This window comes from Manis javanica, chromosome 11 (genome assembly GCF_040802235.1).
Source record: "Manis javanica isolate MJ-LG chromosome 11, MJ_LKY, whole genome shotgun sequence".
In the NCBI taxonomy this organism is placed as follows: Eukaryota; Metazoa; Chordata; class Mammalia; order Pholidota; family Manidae; genus Manis; species Manis javanica.
Window position 1 is genome coordinate 64,476,057 of NC_133166.1, and position 16,615 is coordinate 64,492,671.

Genomic DNA, 16,615 nt, shown 5'->3' on the forward strand with positions numbered 1-16,615 from the left:
TTTTATAGATAGCCAACAGCAGAATCCAGGAATCCTGGTTTATGAGAAAAAGTTATGAACAGTCATCAAGGCTCATAACTTAATTAAGAATGTGGACAGTTATTCAGAGTAATAAGGTAGGAATTTGAAACCTAGATGCTGGTTATTGACTGATTAAAGAAATAGGCCCTGAAAGTGGAGGAAGGGAGGCACATTTGCAAAAGGACTTTCCTGTTTAAAGGTATTTTCCTTCTCCATGTCCACATAGCCAGATGTCATAGACTAAATTAACATGTGCCTCAAACTGAATTCCTCCTGAAAAGGCTGGAATGCCAAGGAGAGGGTCTGTCTCAGAGGGTCACTTGGGGGATGCTGGTGGACATGACAACTAGGTCTCAGAATCCAGCCCAGTGACTAATGGGGGTCCCCCTGACTCCTTGTCAGGGAAGATCTCCCCAAGTACAACAGAAATTGATTTTGAGGTAAAGCAATAAAGTTATTCAATAAAAGCACAAAATTCAGCCCAAGAACAAGATCTGAAAAGTAGAAATGAAAACAGTAAGAATTAAAATAAATAAAAAGAGGTTCCCAAATTTCACACTGACAGTTGTGATGTCGTTGTAGAAGGGCTTTTGCCAAATGCAGTGTTCCAATCTCTGCATCAAAATCACTTCATGTGTTAAAAACGCAGGTGTCTGGGCTTGGGCCAGGAATACTGATTCGGAATATCTACAGGTAGGCCTGGGAATCTGCTGGTGATTCTTTACACACTAAGGTCGGGAGCATGATTTAATGCTGGCTAAGATTTCATCCCACCCTGACAATCTCTAATTCTATGAGTTGATCCAGGATATTTTATTTCCTTCACTACATTTTGAAATGCTTAGTTTTAAAAAGCTACATTCTTTGCACCCATTATTCCCCAAATTAAGCTTTCTCTACATTTGGCCTGACCCAACCTGCAAAATATGCACATGGGCATGTTTGCTAAGTGTCTCTTCAGATGAACAAAATATATCTATAGAGGAGGAGCCAAGATGGCGGCGTGAGTAGAGCAGTGGAAATCTCCTCCCAAAAACACATAGAGCTATGAAAATATAACAAAGAAAAATCTTCCTAAAATAGAGACCACAGGACACAGGACAACATCCAGACCACATCCACACCTGCAAGAACCCAGCGCCTTGTGAAGGGGGTAAGATACAAGCCCCAGCCCGGCGGGACCCGAGCGCCCCTCCCCCCGGCTCCCGGCGGGTGGAGAGAAACCGGAGCAGTTTTTTTTTTGGCGAGCGCTTTTTGGAAGCCTTAGAGGGACGGGCCCCCGTTGCTGGGGAGGCAGGGTGGCGGGACCGGTGAGGAGGTGCCTGGGAACGGCGCCGGAGGACAAAGAATATCCCGCGTTTCTCCCTGCGAGACCTGGGGGCGGGTGCCTGAGACCGGTGCCTGAGGACGGAGGAGGTCGCGCGTTTTTCCCCTTTTTTTTTTTCTCTTTTTGGCAAGCGCTTTTTGGAAGCCTTGAAGGGACGGGGACCCCAGTGCTAGGGAGGCACGGTGGCGGGACTGGTGAGCGGGTGGCTGGGACCGGCGCCTGAGGACAAAGAATATCCCCCGTTTTTCCCTGCGGGACCGGTGGGCGGGTGCCTGAGACCGGCACTTGAGGACAGAGGAAATCGCGCGTTTTTCCCCTTTTTTTTTTCTCTTTTCTGCGAGTGCTTTTTGGAAGCCTAAAAGGGACAGGGACCCCGGTGCTAGGGAGGCAGGGCGGCGGGACTGGTGAGCGGGTGCCTGGGACCGGCACCTGAGGACAAAGAATATCCCGCATTTTTCCCTGTGGGACCGGTGGGTGGGTGCCTGAGACCAGCACCTGAGGACGGAAGAAATCGCGCGTTTTTCCCCTTTTTTTTTTCTCTCTTTTTGCCAAGTGCTTTTTGGAAGCCTTGAAGGGACAGGGACCCCGGTGCTAGGGAGGCAGGGCGGCGGGACTGGTGAGCGGGTGCGTGGGACCAGTGCCTGAGGACCAAGAATATTGAGCGTTCCTTCCCTGCGGGACCGGTGGGTGGGTGCTTTTTGGAAGCCTTGAAAGGACAGGGACCCTGGTGCTAGGGAGACAGGGCAGCAGGACCAGTGCGCGGGTGCCTGGGACCGGCACCTGAGGAAAAAAAAAAAAAAATCGCGTGTTTTTTCTTTTTTTTTTCCTTTCTGTTCCCTCTCTCATTGTTGCTGTTGTTGTTTTGGTTTGGAGAGTGCTTTTTGGAAATCTTAAAGGGGCAGGACAGGTCACTTAGACCAGAAGCAGGGAATCTGGGGATCTCTGGGCACTCTAACCCCCTGGGCAGCAGGGAGCACAGAGGCCCCTTACGGAGATAAATAGTCTCCTGGCTGCTCCCCCTCTAACGGGGCTCCACCATTTTGGAGGAACAGCCCCAGCCAGGCCAAGCCCACAGCAACAGTGGAGATAAACCCCAAAGCAACTGGGCAGGAAGCAGAAGCCCTGTCTGCGCACAGCTGCCCAGCACAAGCCACTAGAGGTCGCTATTCTCCCAGGAAAAGGCTACAAACCAACAAGAAGGGAAGCTCTTCCAGCGGTCACTTGTACCAGCTCTGCAGACTATCTCTATCACCATGAAAAGGCAAAACTACAGGCAGACAAAGATCACAGAGACAACACCTGAGAAGGAGACAGACCTAACTAGTCCTCCTGAAAAAGAATTCAAAATAAAAATCATGAACATGCTGACAGAGATGCAGAAAAAAATGCAAGAGCAATGGGATGAGATGCAGAGAAAAATGCAAGAGCAGTGGGATGAGATGCAGAGAAAAATGCAAGAGCAGTGGGATGAAGTCCGGAAGGAGATCACAGATGTCAGGAAAGAGATCACAGAAGTGAAACAATCCCTGGAAGGATTTATAAGCAGAATGGATAAGATGCAAGAGGCCATTGAAGGAATAGAAGCCAGAGAACAGGAACGTATAGAAGCTGACATAGAGAGAGATAAAAGGATCTCCAGGAATGAAACAACACTAAGAGAAATATGTGACCAATACAAAAGGAAAAACATTCGTATTATAGGGATACCAGAAGAGGAAGAAAGAGGAAAAGGGATAGAAAGTGTCTTTGAAGAAATAATTGCTGAAAACTTCCCCAAACTGGGGGAGGAAATAATCGAACAGACCATGGAATTATACAGAACCCCCAACAGAAAGGATCCAAGGAGGACAACACCAAGACACATAATAATTAAAATGGCAAGGATCAAGGACAAGGAAAGAGTTTTAAAGGCAGCTAGAGAGAAAAAGGTCACCTATAAAGGAAAACCAATCAGGCTAACATCAGACTTCTCAACAGAAACCCTACAGGCCAGAAGAGAATGGCATGATATACTTAATGCAATGAAACAGAAGGGCCTTGAACCAAGGATACTGTATCCAGCACGACTATCATTTAAATATGATGGTGGGATCAAACAATTCCCAGACAAGCAAAAGCTGAGGGAATTTGCTTCCCACAAACCACCTCTACAGGGCATCCTACAGGGACTGCTCTAGATGGGAGCACCCCTAAAAAGAGCACAGAACAAAACACACAACATATGAAGAAGGGAGGAGGAGGAATAAGAAGGGAGAGAAGAAAAGAATCTCCAGACAGTGTATATAACAGCTCAATAAGCGAGCTAAGTTAGGCAGTAAGATACTAAAGAAGCTAACCTTGAACCTTTGGTAACCACGAATCTAAAGCCTGCAATGGCAATAAGTAAATATCTTTCAATAGTCACCCTAAATGTAAATGGACTTAATGCACCAATCAAAAGACATAGAGTAATAGAATGGATAAAAAAGCAAGACCCATCTATATGCTGCTTACAAGAAACTCACCTTAAACCCAAAGATAAGCATAGACTAAAAGTCAAGGGATGGAAAAACATATTTCAGGCAAACAACAGTGAGAAGAAAGCAGGGGTTGCAGTACTAATATCAGTCAAAATAGACTTCAAAACAAAGAAAGTAACAAGAGATAAAGAAGGCCACTACATAATGATAAAGGGCTTAGTCCAACAAGAGGATATAACCATTCTAAATATATATGCACCCAATACAGGAGCACCAGCATATGTGAAGCAAATACTAACAGAACTAAAGAGGGAAATAGACTGCAATGCATTCATTGTAGGAGACTTCAACACACCACTCACCCCAAAGGATAGATCCACCGGGCAGAAAATAAGTAAAGACACACAGGCACTGAACAACACACTAGACCAGATGGACCTAATAGACATCTATAGAACTTTACATCCAAAAGCAACAGGATATACATTCTTCTCAAGTGCACATGGAACATTCTCCAGAATAGACCACATACTAGCTCACAAAAAGAGCCTCAGTAAATTCCACAATATTGAAATTCTACCAACCAATTTTTCAGACCACAAAGGTATGAAAGTAGAAATAAATTCTACAAAGAAAACAAAAAGGCTCACAAACACATGGAGGCTTAACAACATGCTACTAAATAATCAATGGATCAATGAACAAATCAAAATAGAGATCAAGGAATATATAGAAACAAATGACAACAACAACACTAAGCCCCAACTTCTGTGGGATGCAGCGAAAGCAGTCTTAAGAGGAAAGTATATAGCAATCCAGGCACACTTGAAGAAGGAAGAACAATCCCAAATGAATAGTCTAACATCACAATTATTAAAACTGTAAAAAGAAGAACAAATGAGGCCTAAAGTCAGCAGAAGGAGGGACATAATAAAGATCAGAGAAGAAATAAACAAAATTGAGAAGAATAAAACAATAGCAAAAATCAACGAAACCAAGAGCTGGTTCTTTGAGAAAATAAACAAAATAGATAAGCCTCTAGCCCAACTTATTAAGAGAAAAAGAGAGTCAACACAAATCAACATAATCAGAAATGAGAATGGAAAAATCACGACAGACTCCACAGAAATACAAAGAATTATTAAAGACTACTATGAAAACCTATATGCCAACAAGCTGGAAAACCTAGAAGAAATGGACAACTTCCTAGAAAAATACAACCTCCCAAGACTGACCAAGGAAGAAACACAAAAGTTAAACAAACCAATTACAAGCAAAGAAATTGAAACAGTAATCAAAAAACTACCCAAGAACAAAACCCCGGGGCCGGACGGATTTACCTCGGAATTTTATCAGACACACAGAGAAGACATAATACCCATTCTCCTTAAAGTGTTCCACAAAATAGAAGAAGAGGGAATACTCCCAAACTCATTCTATGAAGCCAACATCACCCTAATACCAAAACCAGGCAAAGACCCCACCAAAAAAGAAAATTACAGACCAATATCCCTGATGAACGTAGATGCAAAAATACTCAATAAAATATTAGCAAACAGAATTCAACAGTATATCAAAAGGATCATACACCATGACCAAGTGGGGTTCATCCCAGGGATGCAAGGATGGTACAACATTCGAAAATCCATCAACATCATCCACCACATCAACAAAAAGAAAGACAAAAACCACATGATCATCTCCATAGATGCTGAAAAAGCATTTGACAAAATTCAACATCCATTCATGATAAAAACTCTCAGCAAAATGGGAATAGAGGGCAAGTACCTCAACATAATAAAGGCCATATATGATAAACCCACAGCCAGCATTATACTGAACAGCGAGAAGCTGAAAGTATTTCCACTGAGATCGGGAACCAGACAGGGATGCCCACTCTCCCCACTGTTATTTAACATAGTACTGGAGGTCCTAGCCACGGCAATCAGACAAAACAAAGAAATACAAGGAATCCAGATTGGTAAAGAAGAAGTTAAACTGTCACTATTTGCAGATGATATGATACTGTACATAAAAAACCCTAAAGACTCCACTCCAAAACTACTAGAACTGATATCGGAATACAGCAAAGTTGCAGGATACAAAATCAACACACAGAAATCTGTAGCTTTCCTATACACTAACAACGAATCAATAGAAAGAGAAATCAGGAAAACAATTCCATTCACCATTGCATCAAAAAGAATAAAATACCTAGGAATAAACCTAACCAAGGAAGTGAAAGACTTATACTCTGAAAACTACAAGTCACTCTTAAGAGAAATTAAAGGGGACACTAATAAATGGAAACTCATCCCATGCTCATGGCTAGGAAGAATTAATATCGTCAAAATGGCCATCCTGCCGAAAGCAATATACAAATTTGATGCAATCCCTCTCAAATTACCAGCAACATTCTTCAATGAATTGGAACAAATAATTCAAAAATTCATATGGAAACACCAAAGACCCCGAATAGCCAAAGCAATCCTGAAAAAGAAGAATAAAGTAGGGGGGATCTCACTCCCCAACTTCAAGCTCTACTACAAAGCCATAGTAATCAAGACAATTTGGTACTGGCACAAGAACAGAGCCACAGACCAGTGGAACAGATTAGAGACCCCAGAAATTAACCCAAACATATATGGTCAATTAATATTTGATAAAGGAGCCATGGACATACAATGGCAAAATGACAGTCTCTTCAACAGATGGTGCTGGCAAAACTGGACAGCTACATGTAGGAGAATGAAACTGGACCATTGTCTAACCCCATATACAAAGGTAAACTCAAAATGGATCAAAGACCTGAATGTAAGTCACGAAACCATTAAACTCTTGGAAAAAAACATAGGCAAAAACCTCTTAGACATAAACATGAGTGATCTCTTCTTGAACATATCTCCCCGGGCAAGGAAAACAACAGCAAAAATGAGCAAGTGGGACTACATTAAGCTGAAAAGCTTCTGTACAGCGAAAGACACCATCAATAGAACAAAAAGGAACCCTACAGTATGGGAGAATATATTTGAAAATGACAGATCTGATAAAGGCTTGACGTCCAGAATATATAAAGAGCTCACACGCCTCAACAAACAAAAAACAAATAACCCAATTAAAAAATGGGCAGAGGAACTGAACAGACAGTTCTCCAAAAAAGAAATACAGATGGCCAAGAGACACATGAAAAGATGCTCCACATCGCTAATTATCAGAGAAATGCAAATTAAAACTACAATGAGGTATCACCTCACACCAGTAAGGATCGCTGCCATCCAAAAGACAAACAACAACAAATGTTGGCGAGGCTGTGGAGAAAGGGGAACCCTCCTACACTGCTGGTGGGAATGTAAATTAGTTCAACCATTGTGGAAAGCAGTATGGAGGTGCATCAAAATGCTCAAAACAGACCTACCATTTGACCCAGGAATTCCACTCCTAGGAATTTACCCTAAGAACGCAGCAATCAAGTTTGAGAAAGACAGATGCACTCCTATGTTTATCGCAGCACTATTTACAATAGCCAAGAATTGGAAGCAACCTAAATGTCCATCTGTAGATGAATGGATAAAGAAGATGTGGTACATATACACAATGGAATACTACTCAGCCATAAGAAGTGGAAAGATCCAACCATTTGCAGCAACATGGATGGAGCTGGAGAGTATTATGCTCAGTGAAATAAGCCAAGCGGAGAAAGAGAAATACCAAATGATTTCACTCATCTGAGGAGTATAGGAACAAAGGAAAAACTGAAGGAACAAAACAGCAGCAGAATTACAGAACCCAAAAATGGACTAACAGGTACCAAAGGGAAAGGAACTGGGGAGGAAGGGTGGGCAGGGAGGGATAAGGGGGGGGAAGAAGAAGGCGGGTATTAAGATTAGCATGCATGGGGGGGAGGGAGAAAGGGGAGGGTGGGCTGCACAACACAGAGAGGACAAGTAGTGACTCTACAACATTTTGCTAAGCTGATGGACAGTAACCGTAATGTGGTTGTTAGGGGGGACCTGATATAGGGGAGAGCATAGTAAACATAGTATTCTTCAGGTAAGTGTAGATTAAAAATTTAAAAAAAAAAAAAGAAAGAAAGAAAGAAAAGGGGGATTACTCCTTAACAGGATAAAACTATTGGTAAATCAAAGATCAACGCATGCTTTAAATATCCTTAATGTTGATCACTTAAAGGGTGTCAGATGATCAGCTATGGAGGTACTCTTTTCTGATAATATTCCTTTCTCTTAATTAAAAAAAAAAAAAAAAAAGCAGTTACTGTGTGCTGACCTCCAATGAGTTCTGCACAGTGGTATAGAGGGCATGTCAAAGTGTGGGCAAAGGGTCTGTTTGTTTCTACGCAGAAGATCAAGGCCTAGCTTGGATACCCAGAAAATGAACTAAGATACGATATGAGGAGGAGCTTCCGGCATCAGCACTCTCTGGAGGACTCGTGCCGGGGGATGATCATCAAAAAGCCTCCACAGGGATCCGGACGATGCTGCGGTTGTGGCTGCATCCAGCCCACCATCTCCTGGACTTGCCATAAGAAGGAGGAGGGAGATGTCTAGGCTGGCATGTGCATACAGTGAGACAACGAATTTGACTGGATCTGTACTGTTGGAACTCAACCAGGAGTTGGGAGGGGTGCAAGTTGTAGCACCCCAAAATCTCATGACTATAGACTATCTATGGTTAAAAGAACATATGGGATGTGAACAGATCCCAGAAATGGGCTGCTTTAATTTGTCTGATGGTTCAAGTACAGTTGGAAAATATCCATCATATCATAGATAAATTTTCACAAATGCCTAGGGAGCCTAAATGGTTTTCTTGGCTTCACTGGAGATGGCTGGTAATTATAGATTTGCTTTGTTTATGTCACCGTATTCCTATTATGTCAATATGTGTGTGCAAATTAGTTAGTAGTTTAAAACCTATACATACTTAAGGTACTATACAAGAAGATATGTCAAAGAAATAATCAATCCTCCCAAGTTTCCTTCATATGCTACATCTATAGCTTTTCTTCTTCCTTCCTAATTACAAACTTTAAATAGAATTCGTGCCTCATATCGAATTTACCGAGTATCATAATTCCTCCAGGTGGTAAAGATACCTCGAGACAAGTGCTGGGCATAGAAGCCACAGGGCATAAATCTGCAAAGAAGTAAAAAGCTAACCTTTGCAAACAATATGGCTTCTCTCTCACTTACCAACTTTACATTTCCCTGTATGGCCCCGGAAGATGACTGGTTAGCCAGAGACGGGTAAGATTCCTCAAGGGAGGAACAACCTAAGACAGGCACAGTCGCAGGGGGGCCATCAGGTGAGAATTTGGGGATCAACAGAGGTGAGGCTCAGAACCTCACCCCCCCTGCTTTGAGAGAAATCTTCTGCATCCGTGGATGTCTTGCTGCCCTTGTCTAGCCTGGATTAATACTTAGTCCATAGGCACACACCTGATCATCTGATCATCTACATTTGCCTTCTTACAGCACTAAACTATGTTTTCTACCTTTATCTTGCATCTACCTACCACTTCAGCATTTTATTAAAAATAAAAATAATAATAATAATAGGAGAAATGTGGGATCAACATATAAATCAAGTACAAAAATCAAATGAATATTCATATTTGACCTGATGGTTTATAGGTCATATTGCATGATCAAAACCGAAAGTTTCTGTGATGACTGCCCTTGTACTGTTCACCATGTAAGAATTTATTCACTCTGTAAGAATTCGTTCACCATGTAAGAACTTGTTCGTTATGCTTCAGAAGATTGGAGACTGACGAGAATTAGGCTTGAGATGGATTAATGATTGTACATTGAGCATTGACCCCCCTATACTGAATTTTATTGTTGTTAACAACCATTTGATCAATAAATATGAGAGATGCCCTAAAAAAAAAAAAAAAAAAAAATATATATCTATAGTGTGACCCAAATGTTCCCTTCTACACATTGCCCTGACCTACCCTGCTCATTTTTTTAGAAATGAAAATGTGATAAAAGAGGAATAGAGTGTGGCCTTTGCAAACATGTCTGTGTTCTAGGTGTCAGGATGAGGATGGGTCACAAAGAGGAGGTCACAGAGGACAGCTGGGGCTGGAGTAGAGGGGCTGTGCTGAGAAGGGAGGTGGCTGGGAAGCAAGCTACACGTGCAGCTGGTGCCACATGGCAATCTGCCGGCGAGGGTTCTTGAGCATCTCTTCCCAGTGGCTGCGCTCGGAGCCGGAGGCGTGCAGGCCCAGGCTGCAGTGGCCAAGCATGCGGCTGTGCCCCTCCTCGTCCTGGCCCAGCACCTCCAGCTCCACGCTGGACGCCCGCAGCAGGTCATCAGGAAGCTCGAACATGATCATCTCATTCCACACAGGGTTGATCTTGTGCTTCGCCCGTTTTGTCTGCTTCTTCTTTAGCTTCTGAGCCTGGTGCTTTAAAGTCACCTTGACAGAGACGTCTGGGGAGGGGCAGAGGGAAAGGAAAGACAGAGAGAAGGGGAAGAGTGAGCTTTTGGGGTACAGTGGAGCCTGGAATTATGCTCCTTTCTTGGGTCAGGAGAGACAGGGTCTCTGGCTCCAGATTTGTACTGAAGCTCCCTCTCAATCCCCCACCCCACCCCTCTGGGCCATGCATTCATTCAACAATTATTAAATGCCACCATATGGCAGGAACTGCTGTAGACATGGGGCACAGCAAAAGTTCCCACCTCCGGAGAACTTATACTCTAATGTAGAAAACAGACAGTAGCACAATACATAAGGCTCGTTAATGGGCGGCCCGTAATCGGGTCATGCTAGAACCATTTTTCGCCATGAGCCCTTCCAAGTGTCTTCATGTCCTTCATCGAACCAGGCCAAGGGCAGTGGTTCAGGTATTGCAGCTTGATTTTAAACTTAGACAAGAGAAATTCAGCCATCCCCGTGTCTTCATGCCTTTAACTCTCTGTCCAAGAATTTTCGTCCATTGTTAAGATAGTAGGTCTCTCGCTGGTTGTTGAGTTCCTCTCCTTTGTTCATTCATAAGTCTTACATGAGGCCCCTGATTTCATGTGGAGGGTGGGGGCAGAGTGCCTTGGGCCCCACGGGTACTGCACCGACAGAGCTGCCCCCTGGGAATTGCCAAATGGGTTTCTAGACAAGCTTTCATCTCCAAGTCACAGGGCTCAGGACCCAGATTATGTTTTCATTAGTCAAGGTTCCCAAAGCTAATGTGAAAATAATTGTTTCTCTGTATTTACTGTTTTAATTATCACCCTGGGTGATTCGTTTGTTATTTCAGCAGAGATATCTGAAAGACAAAGTGTTGTGCTGTAATTGTCCTGATGGGAGCTGTAAAAAAAAAGGAGCAGAGGGCAAAGAACTCCTGGGAGGTGAGGAGGAAAAAGCAGTGAATTCTGACCTCTGACTCAGGAATCTGTCAGCAAGACCAGTTTTTCTGATTTTGTTCGTCCAGAATCCTTTGCTCACAGATTCTGAAGGCAATGGCAACTATTTATACTTGCATCCTATTGATATCTAATTATTTGTATCCTGCTATGAATGCTGAGCTCTGGGTCTAGGTATCACATGGCTAACCAATGCTGCTTTCCTGCTCTGACGGGAGGGCCTGTTTGGTCCCCAAGACTTGGTGCCTGTGCCAGTGTATCCAGAAGGAAAAGCCAAGGCTTCCAGAAGGCTGAAAGATGCTTATTTGGGTATATGGGGCACAGTTGCCCTAAGCTTCAGGCTGCCTTAGCCCACGCACCCACACACCTTCTGGCGTCACCTACGCTCAGCTGGTGTGGGGGTGGCAGCTTGACAAATACTGAGAAGAAAGAAAAGACTGCAGTGGGTGTGGGGTGCACAGAGATGGCTAGCTGAGGCAGGAGAAGAACCCGGGCTTCCTGACACCTGCTTGTGAGATGGTCCAACCAGGTCTAGGTGACAAGGGCTGGGCCAATTTTCCTGTAGAGCCTGGATAGTCCACTCCAAGGCTACAGTCTGATCCTTGGCTTCCTATGATCCATGGGTAAGACTGATTCTTCTTATAGCGTATCTGTAAAGTGGGGAGCCCTAGGCAGCTCATACTTGGGCCCTGATGGATGGATTGGCCCAGGGGTTAAATGGATGTGAATTTAAAGAAGTGAGTGTCCTTCAAAATCAGTTTGTGAGCTTGGGGGTGGGGGAGGACAGAGCTGAGGCTGACTCCACAAATGTACTCATGCTACCATCCTGTCTCCATTGCCTCCCAGGTGCCACCTCCCTCTGCACACATTCCCAGAGGCCAGGGTGCCCTGGCTCTCTCCTCTCACAGTGCACTCACCCTTCCCCAGGAGGTCCTTGGACTGGTTAGAGTGGAGGTTCTTGGCCTTAATCAGCACCACCAGGAGGCGGTTGGCAGCGGGGAGGTAGCTGATGGAGAGAAGGACCTCCCCAGTGCCTGCAGACGGCTCCTGAAACAGAAGAGAGGATGCAGGAGGGGAGTTTCATTTAGGGGGGCTTCTGGCCCATTAACTAATGCTGGGGCTGGGGGCACTCTGGGCTTGCATCCAAGAAACCACTTATTCATCAATGCTGGTTTCTCTACCCTTCCAGAAGGAAGGAGGACACAGATAAATTATATGTGGCATGTGCTTTAATAAGAGTTTGTTTCATTTGCCACAAAATGTGATTTTCCAAATATCTTATATGCAAACCTAGCATATAAAATAGATCAAACAGATGCCACTCAAGATATGGCAAGGATGGAGGGGCAGGATCCTCTCTTACCCTTCACTGAACCTCCCCCCGCCCACCCAAGTTCCTGGGGCATCTTATATAGTCTGTTAGGGTTCAAGGGAACACAGTTTGAGAACCAATGCATTGACCCATCAGGTTTCTGGGGCAGTGGAAGAGTTGTGATTCATTACTCTGTTTGAAAAGATCATTCCTTCCAACCCCTGCAGTGCTGAGAGTGTCACTAATGTGATATACTAATGCTGAGCAGGGTCTTGCTTGGTCAACAGAGTGGCCAACAGTCCTGGTCCACAGAACACCAGGAATATGATATTAGGTAGACCCCTGGCAACAGCTGCCATTTGCAGGAGACACTGAGGCCTCTGCAAAACATCCAGTATGTCTGTCCCCTGTCTGCAGCTTTATGGGGTGCCTCCACTGAAATTCTTCCAAGCATTTGTTTGGATTTCAACAAATCCACTGAGGGATGAAAAATATCCATAAGAGCCCCCACAGGAGGTGGTGTCTGTCACAGCCCAAAGGGGATGCAGAAGAGTATACATAGGCTCTAGAACCAGACCACAAGGGGCTGAGCTCCTATCCTACCGTTTACTAGTTGTGTGATCTTGGGCAAGTTACTTAACTTTCCCAAGCCTCCATTTTTTCATCTGTATAAGGGGAACAACAGTATCTTCACCCAATGGGGTTGTAAAAGTTAAACAAGTTAATATATAATGATTTAGAACTGTTCCTGACACACACTAGGTGCTATGAGGGAACTGTTTGCTTTGAACAACACCATTAGCTATCAAGAAAGGACAGTCATTATTCCTTAAGATTATTGAAGGAGAACATTGTTTCTGGATGAATGGGAGGCACTCTGGATTTTGGGAGTAAGGCTGGATGGAAGAGCTTGCCAGCCCTCTGCCTCGGTCACACTTCTCATCCAGGAAAAATGTCTTCAGCATGCCCCAACAATTCAACTAGCCAGAAACGACAAGCCATATGACGAAATGATTTGCATGCTGCCAGGAACTTTGGCAATGACATGAATAGTATCAGCCAACATTAATTAAACACTTACTATGTGCTAGGTACAATTACATCACCTCTCCCACTAGGCAGTAAGTGCCACAAAGCCCTCCCCAGCACCTAGCACACAGTTGACACGCAATTAATATTTTTGAGGAAGAAGGGTGAGACATCCCATCTCATCTCTGTGTACCTATGGAGGTGTCAGTTTGTGTTTACCATGAGGCTCATATACAGCATCCTGTGGATGTAGGGGTCTATATTAAGTTGATGGTTGCTTAAGTTCAAACACATTCTAAAAGCACTACTTTTTACTCCCCCTTCACACTATATGTATATGGTGTTGTATGCTGGAGTGAGTGGTCCCAGAGTGCTCTGCACCCAGGCTACTTTGGTAAGACAGCTGGAGCTGTGGCTGGGGCAGGTGTGGGCAGGGGCCACCTTGGGGGGATGACTGGAGCTTGGCTGGGCTGGGAGCCCGAGGCTCACTGTGGCCCTGGCGACCAGCAAGAGTGCCCGGATCCTGCTCCAGTCCCATGTTATCAGGGTGGAAGGGAACATAAACAATGGTGCTTGCCTGCACCTCTCACCCCAGAGAGAGTTCCAGCAGTTCCCCCACCACTTGGCCTCGGTGGGAGGAGGCAGGTTCAGGGTCTTCCAACACTGCCATTTTGGACCACCTCCCTGACCCATTTAACCTTCACAACCTTAAGAATGATCCTGATCCTGTTCCCATTTTAAGCATAAGACCCTGATGTTCAGAGAGGGTATGTTTCTACCTCAGGTCATGTAGTCAGTAAGTAGCAAAATGGAGCCTAGAATGGAAGTCCAGCTTGACAGCTAAGCCCAAGTCCTAAATCTGAGGCTCTCCAGCATTCTCTGTGGATGGACTTCTAATTTCACAGTGAGGGAACCGAGGCCCAGGGACTTGTCCAGACATCCAGAGGAGTGGCAGCAGAGCTGGGATGGGCACCAACCTCCCTATTTAAGGCCGCTCATTAGAGGTCTGTGCTTGGCCTGAGCTGTAGCCACAGGGTGACCAGGTGGGGGTGCTCCTTCCCCCAACCAGGTTGGAGGAGCCTGGGTCCATCAGCCTGTGAAGGTCTTGTCACCTGTACATGGGGTGCCAAGAGCTCTGGATAAGCCCTCGCTGAATTTTCACAACACAGCTCTGCAGCTTCAAATACCTGCTGACAAAAATAACCCTTTCTTTTTCCTCATCCTCTCCCTCTTGCCACCCCCATCTTTCCCTTGGACTCTCAGTGCATCATTCACAATGCCCTCAGAGTGGATCACTCTGTGATCCCTGGTGACGCACATGCCACCTCTGAGTGTCTTCTGGTGAAAAGTGGGACACTGCTGGTACCTCTGTTAATACCCTCTGACCCGGAGAAGACAAGGTGTGGGCTGCAGTGGCTGCAGGCTCCACCCACTGGTCCAAATTGGCCCACACCCTCCAGCTGCAGCAAAGGGCTCCCTAGCCTGGCCTCGGGCTCTCTCCTGCTGCAGGCACTGAGGGCCACCCCCTGCGTGTGACTCTATACTGCCCTCTTGGGTTGTTCTCCTTTGTGGGAAACAGGGCAGAGGGCCAAGTGAGGTGAGAGTATACTTCCTGATGGTGATGGCTGTGAGTATTGGGATGAGGGAGCCGGGAGGGCAGTGCTTTGTCATAATTACTGCCCTGTTCTCAGCTCCTGGCACAGTGCCTGGGACATGGTAGAAACTGGGCGAGGTATTTGTGAAATGAATGAGGTTTGCTCTTCCAAGGGAAGGATAGAAGCAGGGTAGGTGCCTGAGACATCTGCCTACACAGGCCAGACTTCAGCCATTTTGGGAGTGGTACCAGTGGAGGGGCATCAGAGCCCTTCCGTCTCCAGAGAGAGGTGGTTCACCAGCCAAACAAACCAAAGCATCAGTTCCTCTTCCCAGGCCCCCAGATGGAATTCTGCACAAGTCCCAAATCACACACTAATTAGAGAGTATGCTTTGGAACAGCATAGTTCCAGCTGCGAGTGGCTGTCAATTTTTATCAATTTTCTGAGGCTGGGAAAAAGAATAATAAAGCAAGGAAGAGATCGGAGCCAAAAGGGGAGCAGGCGGGGAGTGAACATGTACTCTCCCTCCTGCAGAGTCCAGCAGGCAGGGCTCCTGCTGGTCACTCCTCAGAGTCAGGCCCATAGCTGGCACAGTGGCAGGGAGCAGCCCAAGATTTACAGCCAGACTGGCCTGGCCTCGAGGCTGAGCTTGTATGTCCCAGCTGGGCGACCCTGCATGTGGTGCTGGACAGCTCTAAGCCTCAGTTCCTTTGTCTGTAAATGAGAGAGTCACACATCATTTTTGCTTGGTTTAATTCACAAAGAACTTAGGTAAAGTTCGAAGTACAGCAACTGATAGCTGGAAAGTACTCAAAAATTAGTGCTATTTTTGGTATTTTTATTACTCTAGCGTGGTGGTCAGCAAACTTTCTCTGTAAAGGTCAGACAGTAAATACTTAAGGCTTTGGAGAGTATACAGTTTCCAGATAAGGGATGGGCCAATTGGTTGAGAGACTGGTTCCAGAATGTTCCCTCTAGGCCACATCATGATGGCCCTTGGATGATGCCTCGACCCAGGGCCTAAGCACCACACACCACCTGTAGCCCTGCTCTTCCCTGACCCCCAACTGCCCTGGTCCATGGAGATGGTGGTTTGCTCTTCAAGGAAGCCCCCTCTGAACAAAACAGCATCTCTGCAGCCACTTCCTCCTACCCACGCCTCCCCCAGAGAAAGAGGGCTAGGGAGAACCATTCCAGGGCCACTGCTGCTGGAGAGTGCTGGGCTCTGGGGCTGCTCCTAGTCCAGTCAGTTCTTCAAAGCCCATCACAAGCATGACTTCACACCAGGCCTTCTGGAACTCTCTGTCAGAGCACTTTCACTGGGTCCCTCTTAGATGTCTCAGAATTCAAGACATCAGAGGTCATCACCATCCTTACCATCATTTGTCTGTTACAGTGTATCACTTTGGTTTGTAAGTGCTATAGGCACAGGGCCTGGTGCCCATCTCCCCGGCAGTGCCCAGCACAGAGTAGGTGTGATACAGTG

General features: G+C 45.5%; 1 protein-coding gene across 2 annotated transcripts in view; it reads right to left on the reverse strand.

Moving 5' to 3' along the window:
• Positions 1-9,547: 9,547 nt before the first annotated feature.
• The window catches only part of SYT13 (synaptotagmin 13), a 49,079-nt gene continuing 42,011 nt past the window's right edge, over positions 9,548-16,615 (reverse strand). For both annotated transcript variants that reach the window (XM_073216451.1, XM_073216452.1), the window contains 2 exons: positions 12,111-12,240; positions 9,548-10,266 (listed from right to left, as the gene is read on the reverse strand). In XM_073216451.1, the coding sequence (XP_073072552.1) occupies positions 9,962-10,266; positions 12,111-12,240 (435 nt within the window). In that variant the 3' untranslated portion in view covers positions 9,548-9,961. The remainder of the gene's footprint in view (positions 10,267-12,110; positions 12,241-16,615) is intronic.